The 14,757-nt window shown below is 40.2% G+C and overlaps 1 protein-coding gene across 1 annotated transcript in view; it reads right to left on the reverse strand.

The window, feature by feature from the left end:
- Positions 1 to 14,757, reverse strand: part of ADAMTS12 (ADAM metallopeptidase with thrombospondin type 1 motif 12) — a 160,405-nt gene that overhangs the window by 48,875 nt on the left and 96,773 nt on the right. The window contains exons 9-13 of the mRNA XM_072359368.1: positions 12,822 to 12,966; positions 8,993 to 9,085; positions 8,636 to 8,781; positions 7,683 to 7,852; positions 1,142 to 1,275 (exon numbers count right to left, since the gene is read on the reverse strand). Coding sequence (XP_072215469.1) covers positions 1,142 to 1,275; positions 7,683 to 7,852; positions 8,636 to 8,781; positions 8,993 to 9,085; positions 12,822 to 12,966 — 688 coding nt within the window. The remainder of the gene's footprint in view (positions 1 to 1,141; positions 1,276 to 7,682; positions 7,853 to 8,635; positions 8,782 to 8,992; positions 9,086 to 12,821; positions 12,967 to 14,757) is intronic.

The raw sequence follows: 14,757 nt of genomic DNA on the forward strand, positions 1-14,757 counted from the left end.
TGACAAAACCATATTTATGGTAGGGACTGTGCTTTGGAGGAAATTTTTCAGAGACACCTTGAGCCCTAAGAACTAATATATCTGGTATGTAGAAACTGCAGCTAAAATAACATTTCCTTTGAACTCTGATTTTCCACTTTGTTATTTCTGATACAGGAATAAAGTTGAACTGTCACAGACAAGGTTAAATACAAAAAACATATGGAAGCTATGATAAGCCATAGGTACCCCGATCTATTTGGTGTGGAAACCAGAAAACTAAAACATAACAACACAAAGCCAGCCTTCAGAGTTTAGTGCATTCTGTCTCCTTAGTGAGGTTCAAAAGCACCAGTACAATATGCAACATTTACATACTTCAGTATATTAGTCTTTGTTTCCAGCTGGCTTGAGCTGCTCACTGCCAGTCAACACTTTCACCATCACAGTTAAAAGAGCCATTCTGTCTCTCAGCAAAGCCGAATGGAAACTCTCCTCTGTGAATTTGAACAGAATCTCAGTAACTCCCTCTCACAAATGCATGTCCTGCAAGGAAAACTTATAACAATTTTTTTTTGTTGTTCTTCCCTGAAGCACAATAGCTACAAATGTGCAGAACATGCAGAGAATCTTACATTTATTCTTCAAGAAACAGAAAATTACTGAACTACATACTGTGTGTTTGCCAGTTAACTCCTTGTATCACATTATTCAATTTACTGTTGTAAAGAGAAATTATTTTTATTATCTTCAAGAGCAAGTGCCTGGTCCTGCTGCAAGTCAGCTCACAACTGTTATTTAGTGTGCAATACTAAACTGAATTTTCAAAATGAAACCATGCAGCGGAGATACCAGTTGTAACACTAAAGCTATAGTTCATGAAAATCACCAAAAACAAACAGGCTTTCTTAAAATACAGGAAGAACGGATGCATTTGAAGGTGCCAGAAGAAATTAGGCTAATGGACTTGCTAAAAATGATAGAAATAACTCTAATGACTACGTAGAAAAGCTATTTCTGCGGATTTATTTCCATGAGCATTAAAAATGCAATCAAGTGTTTCACATGGATCTTCCAACAAAACAAAACATCAAAGCATTATTTTTTTCCCCTTAACTATATAAAAAATGTAGAGAAAGAAACATGCAAACATACCCAATACCTTACACATGCCATTAATACAGATATCTCGGCTGTGCCTTCCTTCAAAGCAGGGTGTACCATCAGTGACTGCATCCAGCATCTTCTCTGAAAAATGGCGATTTATTGGGCGACAGTGAAGCTCACAGGGGTTAGCTGAAAGGAAAATGAAATAATTCCTCAGAAAGTATTTCAGCAGGACATTGACACATAGTGTACAGGGAATAACAGAGTGTCTTCATTCTACCATCTACCCACTTTCTCTGGCATTTAATGACAAGTAATGGCATAATTAGAAGCAATTAACAAAGCCACAATACTATTGGTAACAGAGTGTAAGAGGCCTGATAGATGCAACTAGTACAGAGAACAGCTGGAGCCCAATGTCCTCACACCTCCACACATTCTCTTGCTGACATACTAACACCCAAGTGAGTCAAGCAATAAAGAGGTCTTCAATTGCAAAGGAGAAAGAGAGAGGAAACCAGCAAAACCAGCTGTCATCAGCGAGGGGAAAAGAGGAACCAAGGAGTAAGACTGTGAGAGATAAGCAACTGTTTTTCATCAGCTGATGACTGAGTGATTTCAGGTATATTTTAAACTCCTGATCAGTGCTGCCAGCAATGAAATGACTGCTTCTCGTCCTCAGCATGTCAGTCAAGGGACATATCACTGCTTATTTTCAGATACTTGCTGGCAGTTACTACATTATTCCAACCACTCCTCTTTTTTTCCTGCTTGGTAATTTATGAAATTGAGATAATGTTGGTACGTCTGACACATCTGGGCTGTTCTTGCATAGATGTGCAAAAGGAAAAACTGCAGCAAAAGCAATCTGTGAGTCTCTAAAACAAGATTTTCCACAACAGCCCAGTTCAGTTCTAGTCTGTGCATGGATTTAGAACAGCCAAATAAAAACAATGGAGAACAACAAGAGTCCAAAGGAAGACAGAGAAACTGTGAAGAGTTTTATGGGCAGAGGCTAAGGGAACTGGGACTGTTCAGAGAAGGCTCAAGGGAGACCTTACCACTCTCTGCAACTACCTGAAAGAAGACTGTGGTGAGGTGGGGGTTGACCTCTTTTCCCAGGTGTGGCTGGATGAGAAGTAATGGCCTTAGGTTGAGCCAGGGGAGCTCAGGTTGAATATTTGGAAGAATTTCTTTTCAGAGAGAGGGGTAATGCACTGGCACACACTGCGTAGGGAGGCAGTGGAGTCGCTGTCCCTGGAGGCACTCAGAAAACATGTAGATGTGGCTCTGAATAACATAGTGGGTATGGTAGAGTTTTAGGTTGATTGTTGGATTAGATAGAGGTCTTCCTGATCTTAATGATTCTGTGGATTGTGCATCTGCCTTGCCTCACAGATACTGCTCCTTGTTAACTGGAAATTCTGGAACTCAGGCTTAGGAGAGTCCAAGAACATGAGTCTGATAAATAAATCGTATAGACAGAAGATGAGTTAGAACTGAAACCAGGGTCAAAGCCAAGAAAGACAACCTCTGCCCTCATATTAATCCCTCAGAACCTACAGCATTGCCAGAGTTATTTGACTGAAAGAAAAGCTCTCTATGGTCACACCCATGATGGATGGCAGCTGGAGAACTGTCCTGAGCTCCTGTTCTGTTCCATGACCCTGGTCAAGACAAGTGCCACAGCAATTTGTTCATTCTCAGCAAAATGAAATCCTTTGCACAGCAAAGCAGTAGGTGTTAAAGATGTCAGCTTTGGGAACTTTATCAGACCAATTTGGAGCCATTTTAATAAAATCTCTCTGGGTGCTACAGAGGAACCTCTACAGATTCACAGCTTCATCAACAGCCAACAAAAGCTGCTCACTTCCCTGCTCTGAAAGCCATGCAGGGTAACTATAGATGGATATCCTGGGTGATGAATTTCTGTTTCCCTTTCCTCCTTTGTTGATCTTGCTTTTGTCATACAAAGAACTGCATTCAAAATTGAAGGAGTTTCAAGTAATGAGAAAAATTCAATTTTTGGCTAATGCAAAGAAACCAAATCATTTCCTTTGAAAGGATTTATGCTTTTGAAGGGGGAAATTCACTTTTATAGCTCTGATTTGTACAGCGCCAATATACACGCAGCACCATGCTGTGCACAAAAGTGGGAGCAGCACCTGGCTCCAGGGTGCTTGCAATGCCAGCGCTGACTTCTGCACAGTCTTAGTTCTAGTTATTAATCACGTTTATGTAAACAGCATTTCTGTAGAACTGGGACCCAGAAACTAAAAAAGAGGATCCACCAGGAAAACCAAAACCTTAATGAGGAGTGAGCTTTGTGTTTTTCCACTTGTCAGTAGAGCCAAAATGGTGCCTAAAACCTGACAAGAGTGACATGTTTGTGTCATCTCAAATTAGGATGCCTTTGTAAAGAAAGGGCAATAGAAGGATTAGTGGCAAAGGAAACACATGGACTAAGGTTATGAAACTGGAGGAAATCAAGTTGATAGCAAGTCATGTTCAAGAATATCAGCAAAATGGAGCTATAAGTCTCAGGCAAGAACATCAAGTTTGTAAATCTTATCAGCCCTTATCCCCTCTGCAAAAACAGTAAGACAAAATGTCTGTCACATTTATTTTACTTTTATCTGGAGCAGTCTTTTTTCTTTCTAGTTTGATCTCTTTCATGCTTTAAAGTTTGCTTCACCTTGTTTACCTTCTCAGTGCACCATTTTTTAACAGCAAAGCACACTAGTCAGTCTGTCAAAAGACTTCCAGTTAGTCCATGGCCCACTCAAAATTCATCCAGACACAGATTTTACATAAAGCCAATTCAGTTTTACACTGTTCAGAATAAAATACGCAAAGTATTACTCTGATATCTGTATCTCCTCCCAAGCTGTATGTGGGCATAACAAGCAGAATGATACCCAATTCCATTTTAGAAATCAATCCGTAAAAAAAAATAAAATGTGCTGACACAATCCAGTCTCGATGGTCTAAGTATAAATAAGACTAAACTGAGATCAGTGCAAGCATCATGGTTGCTCAGATGGAAATCTTCAAAGCAGCTGGTATAGTTCCTATCACTATCACCAGCAAATTTGATTAACTCATGATGAGACTTTAAAAAGGTTGTTACCTTTTAGGAAGTTTTTAAGCCAAAATACACAGAAAATCTTACAATTGATCATACACATGAAATAATTGATCCAACTGTTAAACACTCAGTAATGAACACCTGGGTAGAACCACATCAGTTTTACCCAGGTTTACTCATTCCTCCACACATACGATTGAAGCCACTTTGACTGCTCCATTGTAGACTGTATTTAAATCATATTAATTATAATATTAATTCCCCCAACCCTCTAGGTAGCCAGAAATAAAGAACCTGTTGTGTAACATCAAGCATTTTTTTTACTATTCTGGTTGCTACTTCTTGTTCTGACTTTCACAAGCATGAAGAGCTGCTGGGGTCTGCACTCTAGTTCTCTTTATACTACCTGAGCTGAGGGTGTCAGAACTGCATTACGAAGTACAATTGCATGAAACTTGATGTCAAACTCAAGGGTGAAAGAAGAGTTACATTCACACAGAACTATTAAGACCACAGTGTCTTGCTTTTCAAACTCAGTTACAAGGGGCTTTATCGCCTCCGACTCCATATGGTACACCTTTTGAAAGTCTTTTCAAATAGCTTACATTTAATTCAATCTCTTTTCTAAAGCAACGCTTGATTTTTGAAAAGACTTTTTCCTTTAAGCCACATTTTTTCAATTGTTTCTCATTCACACTGCTCTTCTGTGAGCCTCTTTCAGACTGTCATTCTGGCAAAGCATTGGCTCTAATTGGACATAACATATTAGCTGAGGTGCCTTCAATGCTCAGTAGCCCAGAAAAATTGTATCTTTTGTTTGTGATGCACACTGCTCAAGTCCTGCACCAAGAATATCATGCTCTTTTGAAGCGGGACAGGATCGGCCATAGAATAGTATCAGATATAATGGAATCCCAAGCTTAAGGGTTCTCTTTAGTGGCTATTGACTTAGTTGTAATCAGAACAGGGCTACGGTAGCAAGACATCAAACTGATTAAAGATCCTAAAATTCAGGATTATGACTTTCTTTTTCCCCCTGTGTATATCAGAATAGAATTCATATTCACAGAGTATACACAGAACAACATGAAGATAACCAGAAAAGAGCACACTCCCTGCTCAGAGTAGAAATACAGAATGTGAATGTTTCTCTCCTAGCTGAATCACTGAAGTATGTGTGCTGGAAGGGTCACTTTAATGTGACAGAGAAGGATGTGAATAATATGACTGCTGGAAGATGATAAGGCCTCAATATTTTTTTTCCTCTCTCCCACTAGGAATAAAAGAAGTGGATCTCCACTTCTGAACCCCCTCCCAATGTGCGCTTGCCAGAAGTCAAAATTGGATAAGGAAACCCAAAACAAAGAAAAATAGAAAATACAATCATCAGACAGACAAAACACATAAAAGGAAAGGTATTTTATCACACTAACCTAACTTTGTGCTCCAAAAGAAAGTTTAATTCCTAATCAATGGCAGCAGAAATAACAACTTGCACTGTTAGCTGAGACCCTGTGAGTATCAGTACAGATCTTATTTGACACACAGGCATGTTTTGGAAGAAATACAAGACTTTCAATACTTTAGCTACATAACTCCTATCTGCCAGCACACGAGCTGATCCTAGCACTGACTGTGAACAGAAAGTTGTTTACATAATTACTTTCATCACTTCAGTGTAAAACTCAAGCTGACTACACTGATTTTAAATCCCAGGTAGCTATCAGGTTCAGATAAATGTAATTTGTGAAAAGGCAGGAAATAAATAGATGTAGGCTCAGCATGATGGCCAAAGAAGTTGTTTAGTACCAAATTCTGCATAAAGTGATGCAGGAACCTGAATGAAGCAATTCAGAAAATACCCTGATCAGAGCCACTGTATGCTTTAGCCACATTTGAGCCTTAAAGTCCTCATCGTATTGAAACTCTCAGGGTACTGTGTGCTTTAGTGTGAGCAGATGGGTGTCTGTGCTCCACAGTAAATCTAAAATAAACCTGTGCAAGCCCCTAGGAAGCTAAAACACATTTAAAACAGGAGGAAAAATCTCCAAGTATTTATAACCTCAAATGTAATTAGTCTAGGTAACAGCAAAGTATCATTCACTCCTTTTCTTCCTGTTTGCTTGTTAAAACTACATGTTGCATACTGAGCTCTTCACAGGGATATCTTTGTTCTTTTATAAGGGTACAATTTACACAATGTAGTAGGACATAAAAGCAGTGTTTAATTAAGTGACAATGACTAGAACAGGGTTATTGAAACTATGAAATCAAAGATGCAAGGGTTCATTCACCATTTACCCTTTTTCTAGAAGGGTGAGGGAACACAGAAATTACCAGCATCTAAAAGATTTCAGGTTTCCATCTCAACTAAATGATTTCACACAAAAACTGTTATATCACTCAGGGTTTGGGAAATCTTCAGAATATTTTCTTTTACCCTTATATCACACATATAGGATGAGAGAATTGAAGATGACTAACAATAAAACATAAACCAAAACCTTCTTGGGAGCATGCTTAATGTTGAAACAGAATGCTCTGAAAATTCTTTAAAATTGGATGACATGAGTTTAACAGCAAGCAAAAGCCTTGAAAATACAGAAGAAACTGCCCACTCTGGAGCTCCAGTACCAATAACAAGTAGATTTTTATACCAGTTTGAAACTCAGGAGTAGGACCAGTAAAATCCACAGAAGAGAAGGAAAAAAGACCAGACCAGACCAGACTAGACTAGACTAGACTAGACTAGAATAAAAACAATTGTAAGAGACTTAAACAGATCAAGTCCAACTGGCTGACCACTGCAAAATTACAAGTTGAATTTTGAGGTTCACTTTTTCTTCAAAAATGAATTACACAGATAGCTGCTTCTGTTAGCACCTTAAATTTCCTCATAAATCAGATTCAGACTTCATGGTACTAACTACTGCCCCTATACTTAGTAACAAGATGTTACAAAGCAAGAGATAAGACAGATGCATCACTCGTCTTTATAATACAGAGCACTTCATTACCAAACCTGTCGAGGAGTTATTTCCTTATGGCGGTGCCAGGAGCACTTACCACAAACACCCAAGTTTGGAAATTCTAAATAAGTATTTGTGTGTCTGAAAAGCTCTCTGCTTATTAGGTACCATGATGCTTGCAGGCCTTAACATGCAGCTCTACCCCATGCTACAGTACTTCTTTTTCTGGAGTTGACACTGGGAAAGACAGTTCTAGTCCATTGCAACCTATTAGCATAGGTATGACTTCAACACCTGTTATGAGTGTAGCATCTTTTCAGGAACCAGTCTGTTTGTGCTCACAGTCAGTATTGCTAGAGCTCTACAACGATATCTGTATGCCTTTGCACATACACAAAAGGCATACCTGTTGGTGGAGGCACATAGAATTTTTCTAAGTACTCTGAAGACTTTTAATTCAGGAACTTTTGAACCTAAATAGAAGCTTCCCATTGATCTATAAAACTATACCAGCAATTTAAAAATTCACAGCTTAGTACCTGTGTTATAAACTGGCACCCAGTGGTAGAACTCATTTTGGTAGGGAACCGTGTCAAACTCAGTACATTGCATCTGGCGAAAAGTTGGCAAGCCTTTCCGGCAGGGGCTGATGTTACACATGCGATAGCGTTTCCTTTCTCCGGTGCAGTAGTCTCCTCCAAACTGTGGTCTACAAAAAGAACACTGAGACTGGGATGTGATATTGAGAGAAAAGTAGTTTCAAACAAGCAGTGACTTTCAGGTACCAGTGAGATAACAAAGTGAATCAGAAACCTTTATAGGATAAACACACCTTTCACACGTTCAAACACTTGAACGTGCCAGTATGAAGCACGAGGATTTAGAGATACCCTGTATCTTGGTACAGGCAGGAAGAAGTGCTTGTACACTGCCCAGCTAAGCTTATGACAAAATTGCCTGTTTGATAGTTCTTCCAGAAAGACTGAGTGATTCAAAATTAGATGTAGGGTCCTCATGAACTCAAGTATGTATTAGAAAACTCTGCCCATCACATTCTGTACCTATCAGTTCATGTATATAAAGATGAAAACAAAGCTGATGACTAACAAAAAACATGAAAGGCAAGTCCTTGATTTCCCTCAGGAACAAAATGCTTCCTATTGTTCCCATTCTTTGTATGAATATTTATTTATTCATGACAGTACTATTAAATCAACATTTATAGCATTTATGCAAAACCTGCATGCAAAATAACAGGATTTTTTATTTTTTTATTTTTTTTTTCTATTTTCTGTAGATGCAAGTTTCATGGAAGGCAAGAATTAAAGAGTGATATAGTGATTTTATAAGGTGAGCCAAGTGAATTTCACACAAGTATGCTTAACTTGAGGTACCCAATGTTAAACCAGAGGCACACCAAAATGTCTCCTACATCCTAAGTACCACAAAGATCTTGAATAAAAGGCATGAAAAGATTGTGTACTCAGCTTACTCTGGGTTATCACATGGTCTCTCTGCACTCTGAACTCCTGCCCCACAGGTCCTTGTGCAATGCGACCAGGATGACCAAGCACCCCATCCACCATGGACTGCTTCTGGAGTTTTGCCTACTGTAATGCACTCACCAGAGAAGCACCACTGAAGAGAGAAGAGAAATGACAAACAAGACTATTACAGCACAGAAAAATGTTACATTAACTGCTTGCTATTTCAGTTCCCGCAGACTGACAACTTCAATGGAAACTGAAAAGCAGATATCAAAGGGTGCCTCTCTTTTACAGTTAAACTACAGCAGAGATTCTCATGGTTTTTTTGCAAACATTTTGCAGGCTCCAAACCTCACAGTCACCTTGTTTTCTCCACACCGAGTTCCATCCGCAGCAGCATCCAGCTTAGAGCGGCAGGAGCCTTTCACAGAGCACCAGAGTGTTTGGCAGAGGTTCTGGAAAAGAAAGAAAACTGCTGCAATATAAGGAAGAGCTCAAGAACTCCCATGGCTAAGAGCTTAAAAATATTTCCACAGCTTTGTACATCAATTTACAGACCTTATAAGGGCTGTGTTTCCAGAGACGTGTTCGGAGTTTTCCACAAGTTAGGACACACCAAGAGTCCGTACTTTGTTAGTGCACAAAGAGGGACAAATACCTAACAGTGAATACTTTCTGCCAAGCAAGTTAACTGAACTATGTGAGTTCAAATATTCTCCTCATTGGCTGCTCACCTTCCAGCTAGATAGAGGAAAAATTACAGTGTTTGGGAACAACTGTTTATAGTGAAGGCGAACAGAGTGTATTATTTTCACATTAAAAGTACAATGCAATATTCAATATTTTATTGCTGCTTTCTTGTAAACAGTGAAATCAAAGAAGGTTACCTAAGCCTGTCAGGTAGGTGAAAACAACATCATGTCTGCAACTGTAACAGCCATGTCAACATTCATGAGCTCCCAAAATTTGAGGCAGAGAAAGAGGTCTCTTGAAACAGCCAAGCAGGCAATGAGGTGGTGCTCTAAAAAGCAGGCCAGAGTATCTGGCTGTAAAAAAAACAACAGCTGGTAGCCTGAGTAGAATAGGGACTCTAATTGGTGATCACTGGCATATTAATAAGGTCAGAAGCTGGTGTCATGCAATTCCACATCAGTAAAGCACAAACTTAAGCTGCTGTTGCACAAGCAGCGGTCAGCTTTCTACAGACAGGACAGACATCCCTGGAGTCAAAGATAGCAGGTCAAAAATCATTATAACAAATCCTCTTGAAACAAGCAGAACTATTCTCTGAGGAAAGATATGAGGCCAGTTCTCCCTTGACATAGGTGGTTAAGGTATCTCTTGTAGACGTCAGTTCACATACTCATAAGCTTGACTTTCAGTTGACACACAGGAGTCCCATGTGCTCAGGACATGCTGAATGAGTAGGGCTTTGTGTGAAAGCACATTTCCAAGCTGGAGAAACCAGAAGTGTAAAAAAAACTGTGCAGTTCCAAGCCTGTGGACTCTGTTCTAGGTTTTGTCTGAGGGTGTTTAACTGCACAGTTCAGTACTGGAATCAGAATTCAGCTGCCAATGGGATCCTCAAGTAAAAAACATTCTGGGCTTGAGAGCCATGACAGAAACTGGATACTTGGGAAGATGCAGCTCCAATAAACTAGCAGCATTTGGCTGAGTTTGAAATCAAAACGTGGCTGCTGATTTCAGGCCTGCTTCTATTTAAAATAGCAGAGCTTAGGAGTAGTCTCTTTTGAGAGAAGTGCCTCTTATTTTCCTTTAGCATTGTGTGTTATACAAAACATACCTAAGTACTTCATATATCCATTTGGAAATATACTGCCTGGGGCATTGCAGTTCTGTTCATTCAGCCACTTTTAGGCGATATTTACAAGACAGAAGTTGTTCTTCAGTTCCTATTTATAGCTCAGGAAAAGTATTACTTTGCAACTCTTTGTGGCACCATCATTGTCTGCATGTAAAGGCAGAGCTGCCTGAATGTTCCAGATGCTGAATGTTTTTTCATTATGAAATTCATCCATTATTTTTAGCTGCTAAATATAGAATATGCTCCATTCATGTGCCTAAAACACACTACTGCACTGTGCTTCAAATGCCAGAGAAAGAATCACAGAAATGGAGAATATCCTGAGTTGCAAGGAACCTACAGGGATCACTGAGACCACCCCCTGGCTCCACATAGCACCACCCAAACCCAACACCTGAGAGCAGTGTCCCAGTGCTCTATGCGCTCTAACAGCTCAGGGCTGTGCCTGCAGCATGGGCAGCCCTGACTCAAGGCAAGGCAAGTGTGTGGTGTACATTTTCCACTCAGTCTGTGAGATAAGGGTCTGTATCTTAAGAAGTCCAACGTAAAAAGTCCTACTTTCACTAAAGTCAGTAGAAGTTTGCAGGTAAGGAGTGGGTTATAAGAGAAGGATGTTGAGATTCCATTATCTGTAGAAAGCTATAGGCTTACTTCCCATTTGGAAAACTCCTCTCCCTAATCTGTATTTTGGTTTTTCTTTTTATTTTTTCTTATTACAGGGACAACAGACATGTACTTCACAAGACACTTGGAGGACCTGCAACTTAACTGGTTCATGGAAACCACTATCTGAATTCTAAAGCTCAGTTTTTGCTAAGTATAATCAGTGGACACCTGGGCATCTTCAGCTAAATACAGATTCTTCTCTGTGGATCGAATTCAGATAGACATTAAGAGTTGTACAACAAACATAGCTCTGTCAGTGACTGTTAAGTAAACAGTGGAAAGGCAAATAATAGTCAGACCTCTTAGATGAAATGCCAGGCAGACTACACTATTCACAATTCATTTCCTTGCCAGTTGTAGCTACCTGCAAAACAAAGTCCTTGCAATAAAAAGCAAAATATGATAATACCAATTTGTTTTCTGACACATGCTTAGCTGTAAAATTGGTCAATCAAGAGATGTCAAATGTAAAGGTCTACTAGGTTCAAACCAAAGGAGACACAGAATAAACCAGAGCTACAAAATTACACTTCAATTTTCTATCTGTACCATTGGACAAATTACAGTAGCTGGGGAAACTGGAGCAGCAAATGAAAGTAATTTTTCAATACCTCCTTCAGATTCAGTAGTTGCAGTTCAACATTGGTAATCATGTTATCTATTAAGGCTAAGGAGATTAATCAGAAATAATCCCTCTAATAGGATACGCTAAATGAGGATACACATAATTATCCGAATGGAATAAACAATCAAGATCAGCAGTCCCCACTCCACAGCTGTGTGCAATACCTTGCCTAGAGAAGACAATACTACCACAGCCCTTCTTAACGTGTGGATGAAACACACTGCTGCCTTCAGTGTTTGCTGAATACTGCAGCCCTAAACTCATCAAAATTTAGTGATCACTTAGCTAGATTAGCACTTGGAACCACTATATCTATATCTGAACTGAACTATGAAAGTACTGGCTGAGCCAACTAGCTCTGATGCTAGGTACAGTTACAATCGCATAGCACTGCACCATAGCAAATATGATCTGTCACCCTGTATTACTTTCTGGCTCTTATGGGGAACTGTGTTGATGTCAGTATAATGTTCTTATGCATCTCTGTTTCGCTGTGCTGTGAGATAAAGCCCCAGGGTACCATCCAAATTACCCATTTGCGTATATAAATCTCATGCATGATGGGGACTTAAAGATTCTTTGAGGGACATGGACTGCAATTTCCTTTAATTATTTGGACTACCAAGAATGTGAAAAGTCAAGATGCTGGAAAAGAGGACAACCCAGACTTCTTCAGAAAATACCTTCTTTAACTAAATGGTTGCTGCCAGAAATATTTTGGCAGCATCTTGTTTTTAAAAATGTGACTCCACTGAGACCTAACTTAAGCTCACTAATAGAAGTTTCAAGTCAAAATTACTCCACCCAGCGGAGGACAGGCATTTAATAGCAGATATGGGCCCAGACCCAGTGAATGTCTTTGAATAAACAAAGCATACAGAACAATGACTTGCTTGCAGAATCTGTAGTGGGGAGTTAAAATACCATGTTAGGCAATGTCTGTACTGCATACATAGCCTATAAGACTGAACATGCTGTATGTTGTTAGCAACTGAATTTCAGTGACTGTGTTTCCATACTGTTCAAAAGGAGTTAGTTATCACTAAAGGAATGAATAAATATATGCAACACTCACATCCACGTCTTCACAGAAAGTAGCATTGGAACCATACTGAAGCTGGCACTGGTGATGCACATCATAAATCACCCCTGGAGCAATGACTGGGGACTTTAAGACTTCTTTTTGGGGGATATCATCCAGACAGAATCCCCATCCTCGGCTAAAAGACAAGAATTGCATACTGAAAAAACAAACAGAACAAAACACCAAACTCCAAATCAAAAGAACAATCAACCACACTTTTTGATAATTCTATGCAGACTTTTTTATATAGCCTTCAGAAACAACTCTTCCGTATTCCAGCTAAGATATGCTGAGGGGCTTCTACCAAACAGCACTGACTTCTGGTAGTTAATTATATTTTAAAGGAGAACAAAAACCAAACCAAAACAAACCAAAACAAACAAACAAACAAAAAAATCCCTGAAGAAACAGCATAGTGTAGCATAGTAAAGTAGAGATCAATACATCAGAATAGACTACAGTTCATTTGGAAGGCATCTGCACAGAACGTCAAGTTCAATTGCCTGACTACTTCAGGTTTATCCAAAAGCCAAAGCACATCACTGAGGGCATTATCCAAATGCCTCTTGAACACTGACAGCCATGGGGTACCAACCACCTCTCTAGGAAGTTGCAGGGTTTGACCACTCTCACAGTAAAGGAACTGTTACCTAATGTCCCATGTGAATGTCCCTTAGCACAGCTTTATGCTGTTGCTGAGTGACATCAGTTCACATAGAGCAGAACCTCCCTCTGCTTCCCCTTCTCATAAGCTGCAGAGAGCAGTGAGGTCCCCTCAACATCTTTTTCTCCAGTCTGGACAACCCAAGTGTCCACAGCTTTTCCTCACAGGACACATTTTTCCATCTCTTTTACAGCTTTATTGCCCCCCTTGAGACACTTTCACAAGAACCTTAACATCATCTTGACACTGTGGAGCCCAGAACTGCACATGATACTCAAGAATACTCCATTACTAAATATGTCTGCATACAATACTCCAGTGCTAAATAGAGCAGAGTATCACCTCTTCTGATCACTAACCGCGCTGTGATCAGTGCCCCTCACAATGCAGTTTGGCTTCTTGGCTGCCCAGGCACACCGCTGGCTTGTGCTGAGCTGCTGCCCCCGGTGCTTCTAGGTCCCCTCCTGCTGAGATCTGCAGCCACTCATCTCCCATCTATGCCTGTGTCCAGCATTGGAGGTTCATTCCAGGCCAAGCACTCAGTATTCTCTGTGTTGATGCTCCATGCTCCATGCTGTGTTGATGATTCATGCTCCAGCCTATCTAGATCACTAACTAGATCTAGATCACTCTGCAAGGCCTCTCAACTCTCCAGGTATTCAGCAGCACCTCCCAGTTAAGTGTTGTTGGCAAACTTGCTAGTAGCTTCCTTCTCAGTCTCCTGGTTGAGACTTCCACTACAAACCTCTCAGTTCTTCCCCCACTGTGTTCAGGGTGCACAGCTTGTAATCATGACAAAAATTCCAGTCTCATTAACAAAAGATTAAAAATCATCCTCACAGTTCCTCAGTGTTATCTGCTCATATCTGGACATGAGCCAGCAGTGTGCTTCTGTAGCTCAGAAAGCCAACCAAATTCTGAGCTGCATCAAAAGCAGCGTGGTCAGCAGGACAAGGGAGGTGATCCTGCCCCTCTGCTCTGCACTGGTAAGACCTCATAAGAAGTACTGTGTTCAGAGGTAGAGTCCTCAGTACAGGAGAGGCATTGACCTGCTGGAGTGTGTCCAGAGGAGGGCCATACAAAAAGATTTATGGAGTGGAACATGTCCCCAAAGAGGACAGGCTGAGAGAGCTGGAGCTGCTCAGCGTGGAGAAGTGGAGCCTCTGAGGTGACCTGATAGTGGCCTTTCAGTGTGTAAAGGGGTGCTATAAGAAAGAAGGGACAGACTTTTCAGCAGGATCTTCTGTAATAGGACAAGGGGAA

This window comes from Excalfactoria chinensis, chromosome Z (genome assembly GCF_039878825.1).
Source record: "Excalfactoria chinensis isolate bCotChi1 chromosome Z, bCotChi1.hap2, whole genome shotgun sequence".
In the NCBI taxonomy this organism is placed as follows: Eukaryota; Metazoa; Chordata; class Aves; order Galliformes; family Phasianidae; genus Excalfactoria; species Excalfactoria chinensis.